Genomic DNA, 18,321 nt, shown 5'->3' on the forward strand with positions numbered 1-18,321 from the left:
AATAATAATATTTTAAGCCTTCTAAGGTTTTAAAACCTTATAAACTTAAAAATCCCTTTTGTCCCCTTTCACTCTTGGGCTGGCCACCATATATGGGTTTTCCTTTTCATATCCAACTGATGCTTCTTCACACTTGTCCATCCCGTGCCCGTGCCTGTGCCCATCTAGTTGTTGTCTAGAGAAAAACACAGAGTCGTAACACTGGGTATTACCCACAAACCACATAGCTCCTTGTGGGTGGTGGTTATTGCATGTAACACGCGGAAGCTCTGGAGGTCTTCTTTCAGCCCTAAACACTATTGGAAACATGCTGATGCAAAACGCAGACATGAAGAGAGAGTAGAGAGAGAGAGAGAGAGATATGGCTGGAAGTTCAATATATTCATATGGTACAAAAAGGTACCTCCACTACAGCCATAGGCTGCCTTATACAAAAGGTGGTATACACCCAAAATCTTCTCCTACTCTAGGACCCTAAGGACCCAACTCTTATGGAGTTGAATGCATTAGCAATCTGGCCCTTTTATAGGCATGCTGGACCACTGAAACGCTGGCCGACTGCTGTCGGACCAGCCGACTGGGCTTGGATATCCATAAGTGTTGGTCGGGCTGCGCCTCTCCATGAATTGAAGTGCCTGCTGCAGCCGACCACGTCTGGTACAGCCGACGCCACTTGCAGACGACTGAGCCTTCCAAATCCTCCCAGCCATGCTCCAGATCCAACCAACTGCCAATAGCACTCTGTGCTCCATGTCTTGGCTCTAATGATGTTTTTCTTGGCTGCCCCTTCTGGATTAGCCCTGAGAATGTACATGGGCAAGCATGCACATGACATTGCATGCTCGTCTTGATGCTCCCATGCTGCTCTCTTTTGAATTCTTCGAGACATACATCTCGTGGTTGAGGTGAAGGAGACAATTGTTGATGGATTCGGAGCTTTAGCTTGCGTGACAAAAAATCCATTTCCAAGGGTTGCCCATATAGGATGTGATGGGTGAGGCTGCTATTGAGGGCATCTCCAAAAGTGCACACACAGTTTAAGGTGGATGGAATACATAAAGAATGTGAAGCATGTCAGTTTGGAAAGAAAACAAAGAATGTATTTACACATAATAGGAATGTAAGTAAGAGAGCATTTGATGTGGTGCACTCACATGTATGGGGCCGACAAAGATGGCATCAATGAGAGGATGCCGTTAATATGTATCTTTCATTGAGGTGACCACACAAGGAAGGTGTGGGCCTATTTCATGAAAGAGCACTTGATGTGGTGCACTCAGATGTATGGGAGCCGATAAAGACTTCATTAATGGGAGGATGTCCAATGTCGTTACTATGTATCTTTCATTGATGTGACTACACAAGGAAGGTGTGGGTCTATTTCATGAAAAAGAATAGTGAAGTGTTTACTCACTTTTAGAATTTCACAATGCTGGCTGAAAAGCAAATAGGTTTAATGCAGAGAGAGTACTTTTCCAATGAGTTCAGTGAGTACTTACTTGAGAAAGCATGGAATTCAATGACAATTCGCATGTAGGTACACTTCAATGCAAAATAATATTGCTGAGAGGAAGAATCAGCACATTGCAGAGGTTGCTTGTGCATTTATGGCTGAGAAGAGCATGCCTCACCATTGTTGGGCTGAAGCACTTTGTGACTACTGTTTACATTATGAACAGGATCCCCATAGCAGGCAGTGCATGGTGTGACTCTAGAGGAGAAGTATACTGGCATAAGATCAATCCCATCACTAATCCCAACCTTATCTTCATCTCCATTCTTGTGGCCCACATTTATAAGGCTTGATTCTCCTCATTCTTCTAGCCATTTGTGAATCCCTCTTAGCCACATCTTCAACCCAGAAGGGCGACCATGCACTAGTCGGTTTCATTGATTTTTCTGTCTAGACGGGCAGAATTTAATGCTGGCTGCTTGCTGGATTGGTCTTTTGCACCATTGAAGCTCCTTGCTTCACATTAGCTCAAGCCCCTTTAGCAACTTGTTAGTAAGCATACTGGTTTTAAATAGCATTAAATGCTAATAAAACCCAACGATTTCACACTTGATAAGGCCGGCCACTCCAAACACATTTGCTGGTTGCTGGGCAGCCTTTGGGTTGGCTGTTTGGGCTGTCCCACAGCCACTTTAGGGCCTAGGGCCCAGTCGGCTAGCTGTCCAGTGGCCATAGGGCTGGCCAACAGCCCCTCTTGCCCAAGCCAAGGTTGGTGGGCATAGCTTGGGGCCCTCCTAGCCCCTCTACACCTCTTGCATGCCCACAACAAGAGCACAAGGCTCTGCCCTGGGGTAGCCTTATGGGCGGGTCCCTTCTCTACATGCAATCCTACATGCACCTACAGATGTCCGGCACCCGGTCGCAGACTAGATACACAGATCACCTGACATCATTCCAGAGGGAGACTCATAGTACGGACTGGCATTGCTTCATGTGCAAGACAATGCACACCTGACCTCGGACGCATAGTGAAACCTTCCCGGACTGGGCTCACATGGGACCAGTTTTTCACTCCAGGTCCAACCTTCTTATTCAGATGTCTACGTGGCACATCCAAGACGTGACAAGCTACTTCCTGAGATCTTTAATCCTTGTGAGGAACTCATCCATTCAATTTTCCTCATTCATAGCTTAGACTCGAAGTGCATGCGGAAGTAGCCTAATCGCGCCTCATTACGCACGTGGTAAAGCGCGGCAAGCGCATCCCAAGCTTTCTTGGCAATTTTACACGAGCTAATATGAGGAATAATGCTCCTTCTCACGGAAAGTACCACCAATGTATGTGCATGTGTATCCTTGCCACCCCACTTGGCTTATTTTGCTGTGGAGAGTGTAGACGCAAATGCCACAGTTACATCTGAACTGGTATCACCATCCAAAGTACCTGTACTATCCTGTGCTGGCGAGATAGGACGTGCCTCAATGCCAATAACAACATTCGAAAGCTCTTTGGCAACCAATATTTGACGCATCATATAGGACCACAACAGGTAGTTGGTCCCGTTAAGAGCGGAAAGTATCCCGAATACATTGCCATTTCACCTTGCAAATAACGAATCTCTGATACAAAATGCAAATATCCCAACTACTTGAAGGTACTGTTAATGTCCATTGAATGCAACCGGGATGGCTTTGTCTATCGATCACTGATAATGAAGGAAATCTGCGAAGTGTATAAAAACGAGAGTGTAGAGTGTAGAAGAGTTACTAGTAGAAATGTAAAAGTCAATGACAATGATGACGATGTTGTCGAAGTTGTTGATGATGAGCTCGAAGATGCGATGTTGATGACAACGATGGCCTTGTCTGCACACCAAATGCTGTGCAATGCAGAAAACCCAAAATCGAACAAAGAGAGTTTAAATTGACACTCCCCCGGGATGTTTGCACAAAAGTTGCAGCATGCAAAACGTGCCTCGAAATGTGTAAAGTAACGTAGTTAATAACCTCTATAGTTGATATTGTGCTAATTCTTTCTATCTTTAGTGGTGCATTTGCCCTATCAACAACTTATTTGCTGTACTAATTCTTTCTATTTGCTACTTCTCTTAGTGCTAGGCTTCATTATGGCTGAGTCTGCCCTACATGTCTGGCGGTTTGACAGAAACTTAGTATGAAGGGCTATGTGAATATATGCTCTTATGTGTGTGTGTGTGTGGAGTGCGTGTGTGAGAGCATATCTTGATATAGAGTTCTACACCCACTATTGGGCACTGATGACGTTAGTGGGGATGTTGTAGTATCTAGTCCATACTATGCATAATGGAGTTGATAGTTATATAGTCTTGTGGGTTGACTACCATGAGTATATAACATGCCCGTTCCTAAAAGGTGAATTTGGGCATGTTCCTGGATTTATCTAGGTATATATACATATATATGGTATACCTTCTCCACCTAATAGGATAGCTCAATTTGAGACAATCAAAAGAATAGCTCGAGGAGAAGATGACAAGGGGGTGAGGGCCAAGACAACGTGCTCTGATACCAATTGTTGGAGTGGAGACAAAGGCAGCAAAACACACAAATTCAATAAGCAAGTAGAGATGGAGAGAAGCACAACACTCAAAGTAGATTGACGAGAATGAGTGAAGTACAAGTGACGTGACATGATAAGGTCACTTATACACTCATAAGAGTGTACACACTCTCGGGAGGAAAAAATCTCCTAAAGAGGCCCATTATTAGCCTACGTCGACACATCACTACCATATAAATGGCTACATAGATGGCGATAGATGGTGGGATAGCATGAAGAAGAGGTTGGGTAGCTTCTCCAAGTAATAGCACAATATCATTGCTTTCCATTCGTTTCTCAAAATCATCACTCAAAATCATTGCTCTCAAAAAAATTTGAAGGGGGAAGAGCTCGTTCCTGTTTTTTATAAATTTTGTAGAGAAAGCATGCCAACTCTCCCACACAGGTATTCTTGTATGTAAACCAATAAATATTGGGTTTCTGTACAGATTTAGGTCTACTGCACGACTTGCTCGTACATTCGTACGACCAAACCCTAATTGGTTTTTGCCGTCACACGTGTGGTCGCCTTGCTACCGTGGTTCTGTTTGTACAACCCTGAATTGAAACCGACTTGTTCGTACCGTCCATACAGTAATGTAGAGTCCGTATAGAGCCACGTCATCATCTTGCACAGTTATACTTGCTGCCAGACTGTACCTGACTGCTGTATAGCTGAATCAACATCTGTACCTACTGTACCTGCTACTAAAGGTGCCTTACAGTACACATACCTTGGATTTTTACAACAAATATTTGGGGCTTCCATTGTCTTCTGATATTGGTCAATTACACACTACACTACTCGAAGCCGACTAATTGCATCTGTAAGTGAAATTTGAGGCTATTTTCATTCTTTTCTTCAGTTCATTGCAACATGTACAAGTAGCTATAGCACAGGTGACTGTAGCTCACTGGCAATTTGTGCATTTTGGGCTTGATAGTGCACAGCAGTGCATTTTTGGTTGTGTACATATTATTTTCAAGCCTCTTTGTAGTATGTGCATTTGTATCAATGGCACAAAACACTACAGATGTATATGGTGTACTCTCACAGGAGGATAAGTTGGATGGCACCAACTACTCATTGTGGAGTTTTATGGTCAAGAACTTGCTAGTGGGGAAAAACCATTGGGGGTTTGTCAGTGATGCACTGATGACGAGCCTAGACCTGCAGACAGTGCACAAGCAGCTCCTGGCAAGACGGCATTAGCACCTACAGTTGCCACACTGAGGAACAACATAGATGGGATGCATGTGATGCTTAGGCTATGGCCTTGATCTCTTTGTTAGTAAAGAGATCCATTATTCCTCACATCTGTTCATGTAAAACCTCAGAGCGTGCATGGGATATATTGGAGACTATGTACCAAGCCAAAAATGAGGCTAGAGTTACCTATTTCAAGAAAGAGCTTGAAAACTTGCAAATGAACAAAGGGGATAGCATGACTGATCATATTATGAAGATCCAAGGTCTTCGGGAGCAGTTGCCTAACACCACGAGTCCCTCGTAGCTATCGCTATGGACCGAAGCTACATGGCAGAAAACAAGAGCGCTGGGCAAATACATGTCGCGTAAACAATGCATGCAATTGGCTTCAAGGTGCTATAAGTTTTCGCGTGATCATTTTCTTGTAGGAAATTTTTTTGAAACGATGGGTCTGGTGTTTGGTAAAAATACTTCTGTGGTGGCTATCGATAGTAATATGCTTTCTTTTGAGGTAATGATCTAAATGACTGGACGAAGACTGGCTAACTTGATGAAGTTATTGCTGAAAGGGAGTTGGTCTCCAGGACACTACACTCACTTCCATAATCCTACGTCAACTTCGACACTTCTCTCACTTTGTCCTTGAGGGGTAATCCTCAATCCCTTATGTTTGAGGAGCTGGTTGGTTTGCTTTTACAAGAGGAACAAATGCAAAAGAATTAGTCTTCCATGATACGTGGCAGTGATCAAGCTTTTGTTGCCAATGATAAGGGCAAGGTCACCCGGCAAGGCTGAGGGTGGCTATTATCAGTCTAAAGCTGATTTTGGACAACAGTAAAAGTGATACAGATCAGCCCAAGAAGAAGGGAAAGTGTCACTACTGCAAGAAGCCAAGGCACTACATCAGTGAGTGCAGGAAGAGACAAGCTAAAGAGAAGAAGGAATCAGGTTTAGCAATGGACTCTTCCAGTACACCTGCAGCTAAGGCTAATGACTTAGCCAATTTCGTGCAGGATGATTGGGCTTTCTTGGTATGTAGCTATGATGTATCATAGAAGCATTTGTCTCTCAATGTAAATGAGAAACAACTCATTTGGTACTTTGATGGTGGGGCCTCCTGTCACATTACCTCTATGAGGGATTTGTTCATTTCACTAAAGGCTACCCCAGATGGCAAGAAAGTCACATGTGCAAACAATTCTTCCTATCTAGTCCAAGGCATTGGTGAGATTATGCTTACAGCTGCAGATGGTTTAGATCTATGCATTACAGATGTATTTTATGTGCCTGGAATAAAGAAGAATTTATTGCGAGTCTCCTCTTTTGCTAAAAGAGGATATGTTGTGAACTTTGAGGATGACAGATGCATAGTGCGGGATAGAGAGAAGGACCATGTTATAGTCACTTTTGGCACATTGTATGAGAGCTCGTATCATTTGGACTCATATAAGAAGAAGAGAGGACAGGATGCATGCTTGGCCACTACTTCTACTTCTTCCATGCAAGAGGCATAATTATGGCATGCCAGGTTTGGATATGTAAATTTTGGAAGCTTGATGTTGCTACAAAGGCATCAAATGGTGCATAATATGCCACATATAGAGCTGCCACATCCAAATGTATGTGAAGGATGCATTTTGGGAAAGATGCACAAAAATGCCTTCCCCAAGGATGGATCAGTAAGGGCTATCTGGAAATTTCCGTACGAGGCTTGGTATGACAGAAAGCCCAAGGTTGACTACCTTAGGACTTTTGGTTGCCTTGCATATGCTCATGTGGATGACAATGCAATCAAATGCATATTTGTGGGCTACAACAGAGGTAGCAAGGGATACCGTCTCTACAATCTATGATATGTTGTATTTGCTGAAAATTCAGCTCAGCCACTTGCAAAGTTTAGCATGTCCTTTTAGAATGGCCCACAAAATATGTTTGAGGGACTACTACCATTGGGCATAGAAGGAAGAGCAGACCAGCCACATGAAATGCCTAATGGATAGCATATGAGTGCTGAGATGCAGCCCACAATCAGCCCATTGCAAACAATGACGTTGAGGAGGTAGTACAAGAAGAGCGGACAGCATTGGAGGAAGGGGATTCTACGATTTGACTTTGGATGTAAGGGGACAAATGTGCCACGTGGTTGCACATGCAAAGATCCTGATTTTGCGGTTTTTCTGCTTGCATAATTAAGCTCCTGATTCCTTGGAATTTATTTGACACTTGTTCTTTGCATTCTTTTTGCACACGTCTGGATGATCGTGTTATGTGCTTCTTCTTGAGAATGTTGTATTGAATAATAAATCATGTGCCCTTAAAAAGTATCCTATTTTGACGTGGCATGATGACCTAGCTGTGGGATTTGTTTGCATATTAAATTTTTAACTGTTTTCAAAACGTTTGGAGGGTTGCCGTTTTATTTGAGTGGGGCTGTTTTGATAATTATGCTTCAAGAAGGTGACTAACCTCTAGATTTCATTAGAGGTACCTGTTAGATTTTTTGATTCTTTGAGGACCAAATACAGTTTCAAATATTAGTTATAGTCCTTAGTTCTTGCTATGCTACATGTTTTTTTCAAGAGCAAATGAAGTTTCCAAAACTAAGTAGGTGTGATATGGGACTACATGATAAGTAATCATTTTTGTGGGACAATCAAAGCTTCCTAGAAAGCTAAAAGATCAGAAATCTTGAAGCCCTTGATGCTTTGGAAACTACATGATAGCTACAATCGCCTATTTTTCCCCCTTCTACAGGAGGGTTGCAATGGTGAAGTCAGACAAGGATACGAGATATGGACTGGCTGCCATAGTTTCTCATGATGGTATGCAAATGCCTTGTTGGGCTGTGCCAAGTCTTGCAAGTTTCAGGGCCCAAATTGGCGAAGAGGCTTATGCTAAGGTGTGACTTTCATGTGCTCATTATCCTTTGATGCTCAATTTTCCTTCCCCCACTATCTCATGAGAGGGAAGGCACTCCACCTTAGGGAAGCCCAATGCTTTGAAGTTTATAGTCTGCTTTTTTCTTGCAGTTGGATGTGATAGGCATTGATGAAGCTCAGTTTCTCAAAGATCTTTACAGCTTTTGTCAAGTTGCTGCAGATAAGGAGGGTAAAACCCTTATAGTTGCAGGCTTGGATGGTGATTTTTTAAGGTATCTCTCTCTCTCTCTTTCACTCATTTACACTTTTGTATAGACATGTACTTATATGGTTGGGTTTTATAACAAAGTCCCAAAAGCTTGTCTTTGTGGGATATAACTCTCTTTTCAAGGGATACAAGCTGTATGATCCAGAGAGGAACGAGGTTGTCATTAGCAGGGATGTGGTTTTTGATGAGCATGTTTCGGTTTCCATTGTTGATGAGCTGCCACTTCTTGGAGACCTAGATGATTCTAATGATGATTCCTAGTCGATTGTTCCAGCTGGATAGCCTCAGTCAGTTGAGGAGGTTGAGCCCGCAGCCAGAAATGAGCCCCCGCAGCAGCAGGAGGTGCCGTGTTTTGTTCGAGCACCTTGGTGGTTGGTAGACACTTTGGTAGACACTCTTCGGGAGTCTAGTGTCACAGAGCTTCCCTCCGAATGGACCATAGAGGACGGACCTCCAAGATCGCATAGAGTTAGTGATAAAAGTCATTCAGCGGAGCTTTTACAGCTTTGATGTCTCGTATCATGCGGGACAAAGAGCCTACTTCCGTCAAGGAAGCCCTTGCACAAGATACTTGGAGGAAAGCCATGCAGGTGGAACTGGATGCCATTGAGAGGAATAACACTTGGGAGTTGGTTCCGAGGCTGTCGAAACGGTTTGTCATTGGTGTCAAGTGGGTCTTTAAGACCAAGTATACGTCAGATGGGTCGGTGGACAAACACAAAGCCAGACTTGTGGCTAAGGGTTATTCTCAGCGGCCTGGCATCGGCCGACCAGCAGCCTGGGGCCATATAAAATGGCCCCTTGCCCCCCACACTCTCCATTGTATATTTTCGGGATTTATTGGTGTATAAAGCAGAGTTACACTAGCTTCTCTCTCTTTTTCATCTGTGTATTGCTCTCTACATCAGTTGTCTTCATTTCCGCTGTGCATTCTGACACCCCTATGGGCTGGCCCCTTTTTTACATGCAACCTACATGCCTACACAGATGTTTGGCACCTGCTCGCCGACTAGATACTCAGATCACCTGACATCATTCCAGAGGGAGACTCCTAGCGCAGACTGGCACTGCTTCATGTGCAGGACAATGCACAATGGAACCCTGGCGGACTCGTCTCGGACTGGGCTCACATGGGACCAGTTTTCCACTCCAGGTCTTGCACCTTCTTGTTTAGATATGTCCACGTGGCATCCAAGTGCGGGATGCACGTGACTGTTAGAAGTCATCTCCTGTCTGTACATAGACACCAGGGCCTCTGTTGTGGTGTGCCCGCCTGGATTAGGTGTTTTCTCATTTTTTCCCACTCTCCATATTTTTTCCCTATTTTTTCTGATGTGGGAGGCTGTCCTGTGCATGTGGGCTACCTTTGTATGCTGGCCGACTGCAGGACTGTGCATTCTGACATTGGCCGACTGCCCTCTACCTCTCTCTACTCCTGACCGACTTCACACGTGTGAAGGTCGACTGTCTGGTGCTGGCCGACTAGAGATGTTGCAGTCGGGTGTCTACACAGGTGCTATCAGCTGTCCTACTGCTGGCCAATTGCACATGTGGGGCCATATAAAATGGCCCCATGGCCCCCCACTTGTTGTATCAGTTATTCGGGATTTTCTTGTGATATAGAGTAGAGTTACACGCCTCCCTCCCGCTCTCCTTCTCTATTGCTGTATTTTTCTGTAGTGCACTTGCTCTTGTGTTCTCAGATTTTGCCATCATCTCCGCTGCATATTCTGACATGGTATCAGAGCTCTAGGCTCTTGATAGATCTTGGGAACTGTGTGAGCAAGAGGGGGGCTGTTGTGTTGCTGATTGGTGGACTGTTTTGGACCGTTCGGGAAGAGGAGAAGCAAGAGGAAGGTGGGTTGATTTGCTGGACAGCCACTTGCAGGTTTAAGTTCTTCTTTGTTCCCACCCACCCACCCTTTTCAGTTACATCCCCGCACCCACCCTTTTCAGTTACATCCCCGCAATGGCAGATTTACTTGAGATGGCTTAGAGACATATGAAGATCCCGACACTCCCCACGTTCCCAATGGACCGTCAGTTAGACGGGAATAACTACGGCATCTGGAAGGTAATGATGGAATCTGTTCTGGAGTCTTATGACCTTGTTTATTTCATTGTTGTTGGGGTTCCACGGACTTGGAGGTGATGGACACCGATGTTTCATTTTCTTCAGGCAGGAAGGAGGTTGGAGGACTCTCTGCTACAGATACTCGAGAGTGGATTCTAGACAGTGGTGCTTCCAGGCACATGACTCCTTCCCGTTCGGCTTTACAGGATCTTTGCAGGTATTCTGGTCACATTCTTACTGGGGATACATCCACTATCCCGATTCACAGCGAGGGCAGGTTGGAGATAGTTCCTGATGGCAGAGGGGGGGGAAGCATTCCCCCGAGGTGTTGTATGTTCCATCACTTGGTTTTCATCTGTTGTCAGAGCATCAGGTTTGCAAGACTGGCGTACGGGTGGAGTTTGATGAGCATTTTGTTGCTCTTAGGGACAAGGCAATAGGCCAGGTAGTTTGGGAAGGCGGGGTGGAGAATGGAGTTTACAAACTTTCAGCACTCTCTCTCCTAGGTCCTCAGTTTTGTGATGAGTGGCAGTCTGGTATTGGCCACTTAAGTGTGGATACGCTGTAGGTGCAGGCTTTCTTGGACCAGATGGTGGATGGTTTGCCAGTTGATGGCAGCAGTTGGCAGGAACTTTCTAGTACAGATGTTGGTAGTTCTTGTGTTCGTCAGTTAGAGGAAACTTTACAGGTAACCTATGCTCTGATGTCCCGTAGCATTCAGAACAAAGAAACTTCTGTAGATGAGGAAGTTCTTTCCACGGGGACCTTTTGGAAAGCCAGGCAGGTGGCAGTTTTTTACTTGCAGAAGGAGGTGGATGTTGCACAATCTCCAGGCTTTGTGGTTCTGGATTCAGAGGGGGTGGTTTACATGTTTACGAAGGCCTTGAGTGGTCTTTAGCAGGTTTCCAAGACTTGGCATCCCACCGTAACAGGTGTTGATCCTTGTGAGTAGTATGATGCCTTCTTGACTCAGAAGCAGAATGGTTCATTGATTTGGTTGATGGATACCAGATTGGACGGGAGCTTTCTGATGAGGCTGTTGAGCTCATGTTTGCAGAGGACTCTTTGGGAGGCAGGATTGCGTATCTTGTGGTTTTTGCAGCATGTGAAGAATCTTGGACTCTTTTACACAGGAGGGGAATTGATGGATGGAGTCAGACTCCAAGGGTGGAGTGACTCAGATTGGGGAGGAGATCCAGACACGCGGAGATCTACTTCAGGTTACAGTTTTACCCTCGGCTCAGGAGTAGTTTCTTGGAGCAGTAAGAGGCAGCCATCTATTGCCTTGTCGTCGACAGAGGTAGAGTGCCGGGCTGCTTGTGGTGTTGCTTGCGAGGTGGTGAGGTTGCAGAGGTTGCTTGGCAGGATTGGGTTTCCACTGATGAAACCCACGGTCATCCATAGGCATTTTGTTCGTGAAAAGACCGTTGTTGATGACATCTTGCTAGAGTTCTGTTCGACGGAGGACAGTGTGGTGGACCTCTTTACGAAGTCTATCTCAGGCTATGCTCCTGCTGCACTTCAGCTCCCTGGGATTGGTTTCACATCTAGGAGCTGAGAGGGGGTGTTAGAAGTCATCTCGTGTCTGTACATAGACACCAGGGCCTTTGTTGTGGGTGTGTCCGCTCGGATTAGGTGTTTTCTCATTTTTTCCTATTTTTCCTATTTTTTTCCTATTTTTTCTGTTGTGGGAGGTTGTCTTGTGCATGTCGGCTACCTCTGTATGCTGGCCGACTTGAGTTTTGAGAACACCTTAGTCCTATTCAGCCTCTCGAGAATATAGTCTATTCGAGGCATTGGGAATCTACTCTTGATAGTCAGCTTATTGAGTGCACGATAATCGACACAATCGAGAAGACCCATCCTTCTTGACAAACAGGATCGGTGCTGCAAATGGCGACACACTGGGATGGATGAAGCTAGATTGCAATAATTCTTGGAGTTGGCGGTCCAACTCCGATTCCATTGCCTCGAAAGGCGATATGAAAACTTGCTTGGGAGTTCACAGATTGGGAGGAGATCGATCTTGTGGTCCTCCGGTGTGGACGGCGGGAGTTGGGGAGGGAGATTGTCCCGAAGCAAAATCTTCTGGAACTTTTCATGGAGAGCCAAATACTTCTCGGAAGCACTAGCCACCATCTGGGCAGTCTAGATGTAAATCATCGCACAATGTGCGCCTTTCTTGATTACTCGTTTAGCTTGCAAATGGCTTATGAGCAGAAAGTTCGGGATTCCTGGCTCACACTTAATGGTCACTGGGGCGTTGGACACATTTTGGCTAATCTGGAAAGTGTGCTTGTCCCACTTGACATCATGAAGGAACTTGTGAAACCACTGAATGCCCAAGATTATGTGTGCTCCTACAAGAGGGGCAACCATAAAATCACGCACAAACTCTATGCCCTGAATGACTAATTTAGCACCTAGAGCTTCAAACTTGACGCTCGTCGTCATGCCTGTGCTAAAGCCCTGAACTTGCTTGTCCACTGAAGTCACGACGAAACGGGCACGCCGAGCGGCCTGTTTCGTGACCACATCCTCTGTGTTGCCGCTGTCAAACAAGACAATGACTCTCTGGCCACCTATGTAGCCAAAGGTCTTGAGCAATTCGTTGTGCTCATACTCCTGGTCATGGGTGCCCTTCTGCTTATCTTCGAGCTCCCGGAAGCATTGGGATTCAAAGAACTAGGGACAGCCACTGGGGTGTGTGGGGAAGCTGTGCTCACTACTGAAGCCGTGGAGGCTGGGGTGGTGGTCGGTGGAGTGATAGTCTTCTTAGGACACTCCTGAGAAGTGTCCTATTGTATGACAAAAGAAACGCCTACCCTCCTTGTACTGAGCGATGTGCTCAGCACTCAACTTGCCACCGGTTTTGCTCCCTTGAGCTTTTTGGTCTAGAGTAAGTTTGGCCGCATTGGTCGAGCTCTTGGAGCCAGAGGCTCCTGTGCTCTGTTTTGGGGAAGACCCTGGTTGGTTATGGCCTTTTCCCCCCAAGGTGTTAGCCTTGGGAGTAGCTGGCTGGGAAGTCTTGGGCTTTCCACCATTGTGCTTCATTTCAGCACTCTGCGCAAGCGAGAGTGCGTCTTCGAAGATGGCTGGCCTAAACATACACACTCCCACTGGATTTTCATGTCAAGGCCATAAAGGAATTGCTCTTTCTTGTCCGTATCAGATAAGCCCAACTGCAAACATAAGTTTGAAATTTTATTGGCAAACTGCAGGATTGGTTGCGCGTTCTGACGCGCTCCCCTAAACTCGTCTTCGAGTAGCTCAAGGTAATGGGGCGGTAGAAACTGCTGCTCAAGGTTGAGGATAAACTTGTCCCAAACATAAGTTGCCATACCTAATCTGGTGTGGGCATGAGCCTACTGGGTCCATCAAGGAATGTCCTCACCTTCCAAGTACCAACTAGCTAAGATCACCCTGTCAGTATCACTTTTTCGAACTACGGCAAAGTAAGGATCAAATTGATGCAACCATGAATAAAGAGTTGTAGAGTCTAGTTTACCATTATACTTACTGAAGTTCATTTTCTCGAGAAAATGACTTGAGGAAGCCACTGGTGTCAGTCTTGTGTCCAAAGCCACAAGGTATCGTTCATGTTCCACGTGTCGCATGGCGTTGTTTTCACGTTGTCGAATCTCCATTGCATGCATCTGCAACTCAAGCATCGAACTCGGCCGTGGTCGTGACCCTTCAAAAGGGTCCCTGTGTAGAGGATCTGGAATCTGGGAAACGGAAGGAGAGGGAGGAGGAGACGGAAAAAGAGGAGCTGGAGAATGGGTGCGCTCTTCTAGAGCGCGTATCTGCGCCTTTTGCTCTTCCAATTTGGTACCTTGTTTTGCGATTGCTCGTATCATCTTTTGGAACATCTCTGGGACACTCATGCCTGATGCCCTAGATGGACTGCTTGGTGCACTTTGGTCCCAAGGTTTGTTCTCTCTCGTTGTTGTAGCTCGCCGTAGCAGGAAAATGCACTACCTTTCCGGAGCGCAATCTGAGCATCCAATGTGTGTGGGGGAGACTTCCAGAGGCTTCCGGAGGCTGAAAACCAACATCCCTCGAGGGACAGGGAGTCACTCTGAAAAGGGTGGTCCATTGGACTCTGGAAACTAACCACACTGCGCGGGAAAAAATTTCTAGGTTTTTCTTCTTCTTTTTCTTGCTGAATCTTTACACTTGTAGTAGGCTCTGATACCACTGTAACATGTGGAAGCTTTGGGGTAGATCGGTAACTTCAATGCTCAGAAATCAGCAATCGTTCATGACGAGAATAACACACAAAACTGAAAGTATATGTGTAGAAAATAGAGAGAGAAAGAGAGGGAGAAGTGGACACAATATTGGATCCCGAATACCCCCACCACGAATGGTGTATTTGCTTTTATTAGAATGATGCAAAATCTGAAAATAAAAGACTGAACCTTGACCTGTTTTGGCTGAGATAAATCTCTGCCCTTGACCTTCAACCTTCACCCTTGCGTTAGCTTCTCCCTTGGCTGTCCGGGCCATCGAGTTGCTGCAGAACTTTGTGAAATATGAGATGAATGAAACAGTTGGTAGGGCTGGGTATTTATACCCCCTCATATATCCAGTTGGCCAGCTTAACAAAAGGCGGCAAGCAGCTTTATTCTCCATGACTAGATAAAATAGCACTTTATGCTAATTAAACCAGTGTTTTCACACCTAAAAGACTTTGCCAGCATCCGCATGTTCCTGATGTTGTCCGGCCTGCGCATTGGCTGTGGGACAGCACTTCCAGTCTGGCCGCCTGGCTGGGCAGGGCCCAAAGGCCTGTCGGCTGTATGGCCAGGCCCCTAGGGCTGGCCGACAGCCTGCCCAGCCCACACTAGGGCTGGTGGGCAAGGCCTGGGGCCTTCCTGGTCCCTTGGGGTGGGTCATAGCCTTCCCCATGCCCTCACCTTGGTCCACTTAATGTGGAGAGGTGTGCACAATCATCAAAGAAGAAGGCACCACGGTCCGCGAGGCAAAAGGAGGCATGCAGGCTGTTGGAAGATCTTTGCGATTTGGGTGACTTGCGGCAAGTTCTTTTTTCCTCGAAATTTTTCACTTTGCTTGTTTCTTGTTGTCTTGCTGCTCACACAACCTTGTTTGCAGTTCTATCTTTGATTATTCACCCTCGCCCTTACCTTCCGTGTCATTCACCCCGTCTCCAAACATGGAGTTCGAAAGCCTCGCCTCTCTAGCCTAGATTGGAAAATTTCATCGCCACGTAGCATCAACTCAAATCTTTGTAGCGCGATTTGGTGATAATACTGAATAGGTTATGTTTTGTATGGGTGTCAACCCAAGTTTCCTTGAGAATTAGAACTTGAAGAAGTAGTTCCAGGTGTAATCCTAGAAAGAATTGACTTGTATAGCCAATTCCACAGTCGTTCATTTGGCAGAGGATATGGTAGAGTAGGAGAGTTATATGATTGGTGTTCTGGCTTGGACACGGTCTCGATAGAAACACTTTCAGAGGTCATTTAAGACGAGAGTGTTCTTATATCTGATAGTTCTGTGGTTCTCAGAGAGAGAAGGTATTTTTATCCCCTGGGTATGAAGAATTACCCAATCTTGATAGGATAGGTAATTTGATTGACTGCGGCAATCGTCTCTGTGATTCCTCGGGAGTTGGATTGAGGGATTGTTGTGATTCTTATGAGTCTGGTTCAAGTTGGTGTGTTTTTAGTCCGATGAGATAGTTGTAGGAACAATGGCTATAGATTTAGTCAATTCCTATGGCAAAGTTATGAATGGTGAACCAAATTTTGGATTCAGTTGTCAGATGTAGTTTGAGTTTCCCTCGTTTATTTCCAAGATTGGGAACGTCTTCGACTTTGGTGACAGTTGCTAGTTTTACATCATAGGTTTCCAAGTTTTCTTTCATAGACAGATTTTGTTTCCAAGAGTGGAAACGTCTGTGGAGTGGGAAGCATGTTACATACCTAGTACTAATCTTCAGGATTAGTGGCCTAATCCGAAAGGGTTAGGGGAGCCCTGCGATTAGGAGAAAGAAGGCTAATACGGGCGGCTAACATGTGTACTGGCTATTTATAACAATTTAGTTATTCATAGCAGCAATGGGCACTATATAAGTGAATGTCATAACCTCACTATCGATCAGAGTTCGACCAAGACTTTGGCTACATGTGTCGCAGGGCATGGATCGGCATGTTGAAGGACTGGCATGAATCTGTGGGAGTCATATCTTAGACCCTGGCTTGGGGGTGGTTCGAAGCATAGAACCTATGGTCGACAGGTGAGCTAGCCTGCGTCTCTCGTAGGGGATTTGCACTAATCACTCATGTTTTGCATACAGGAGATCCGTGGGGTTGTAACGCAAATTAAGCCTCAGGTACATAACAAAATCCAAGTATGCAATGAGTGACTGTCCCTAGACCTAATCTTGGTCTCTAACCTGATGGCAATTGGCGTCTGGTTTTTGGACTAGTGGCCACAAAATGCTCAGTGCTCATCACCAATCCAAAAGGCAAGTGTGCACTTTATGTACAAGTATGTCCACCTAGCTCCCTATTGCAATGGTGCATGTGACACCTTGAAGGTCAAGAAAAGGTTCAAATTGATGTGGGCATGCTATCCATCACTCATGTGCAAGCAATGAGTGATGTCCACTTTATGTACAAGATGTCCACGTGGCTCCCTATTGCAATGGGTGCATGTGGGATGTTCAAGCAAGGTAAGTGTGCCACTTTATGTACAAGTATGCCCACCTGGCTCCCTATTGCAATTGGTGCATGTGACACCTTGAAGGTCGAGAAAAGGTTCAAATTGATATGTGCATGCTATCCATCACTCATGCGCAAGCAATGAGTGCAAACACGGTCACATGTCTCATGGTGTGGTCAAGGGGCAAAATTATGCACTAGAGGCAAGAAGGAAAGTGTCTTTTGGCTGCCTCCTTTCTAAGGCGTCAAAGCATGTACTTTTATCATTTCTCTCAAGCTAGTAATAGACTTGTGTTTGTCGTGTTCTCGAATGAGAGACTCCAACAAACAGTCGTGTGCTCTTGAACAAGTAATTAACAAGCATGTATCAAAATCTTAGTTGCCAACATTTTTTCCATTTCTTTTGTGTGGATATGCATGCAAGGGCACAACACTGAATACATAGAGTTTCCATACTTTTGGGTATTGCATTCTTGTTTGGCCAGCATCAAGCATTAATCACTTGGGCAAGGAAAATTATTTCCATGCTGTTAACAAGGTCTTTAGGATATGGCAATTGACATTAACCTTATTTTTGCAGGAATAGATTTGGATTGATTCTGGATTTGATACCCCTTGCCAACAGCGTAGTCAAGCTATCCTCTCATTGTGAATTGTGTGGGAAGCCAGCCTTCTTCACGTTCAGGAAAACAGACGACGCGACGAAAGAAATAATAGGTGGAACAGATGTCTATATGCCAGTGTGTCGGCAGCATTATTTTAGTGGGAAGAATGCTATGGAGACTGCCCGAACAGTTCTAGATGCCCACAAATTTGTATCATTGCGATGTGAGAACGTAGACAAAGTCCATCAGTAAAGTTTTTGGAAATGACTATTAAAACTTTTGGTCACATCCTATGATTCTCAAATCTACATATAGCCGTTCACTTAAGTCACCTGTTGACATGTGCATTCTAGTCTTCTAAGCTGAATTCCTTATTATTAGTCCCAAGGCCAAGCTACAACTTTGCTTTGCTCATATGCAGCCTTGTTCCAATCACATGTTTGGTGAAGCAAGTAGCTTGGTAGTGGCTGGCAGCTGCACTTGCGTAGCTGCCCCTTGAATGGAGGCTGAGTGTCATTGTGGGCGAGGGTATGTGGGTGGCTGATCCATCTGCCCCTCTTCC

General features: G+C 45.3%; 1 protein-coding gene across 1 annotated transcript in view; it reads left to right on the forward strand.

Moving 5' to 3' along the window:
* The window catches only part of LOC147631410 (thymidine kinase-like), a 40,528-nt gene extending 22,442 nt beyond the window's left edge, over positions 1-18,086 (forward strand). Inside the window, exons 2-4 of the mRNA XM_086809090.1 lie at positions 7,996-8,140; positions 8,271-8,392; positions 17,735-18,086. Of these exons, the coding sequence (XP_086665216.1) occupies positions 7,996-8,140; positions 8,271-8,392; positions 17,735-18,011 (544 nt within the window). The 3' untranslated portion in view covers positions 18,012-18,086. The remainder of the gene's footprint in view (positions 1-7,995; positions 8,141-8,270; positions 8,393-17,734) is intronic.
* Positions 18,087-18,321: the final 235 nt, after the last annotated feature.

This window comes from Cibotium barometz, chromosome 15, assembly GCF_041138505.1.
Source record: "Cibotium barometz isolate CiBa-2024 chromosome 15, ASM4113850v1, whole genome shotgun sequence".
NCBI classification, from domain to species: domain Eukaryota; kingdom Viridiplantae; phylum Streptophyta; class Polypodiopsida; order Cyatheales; family Cibotiaceae; genus Cibotium; species Cibotium barometz.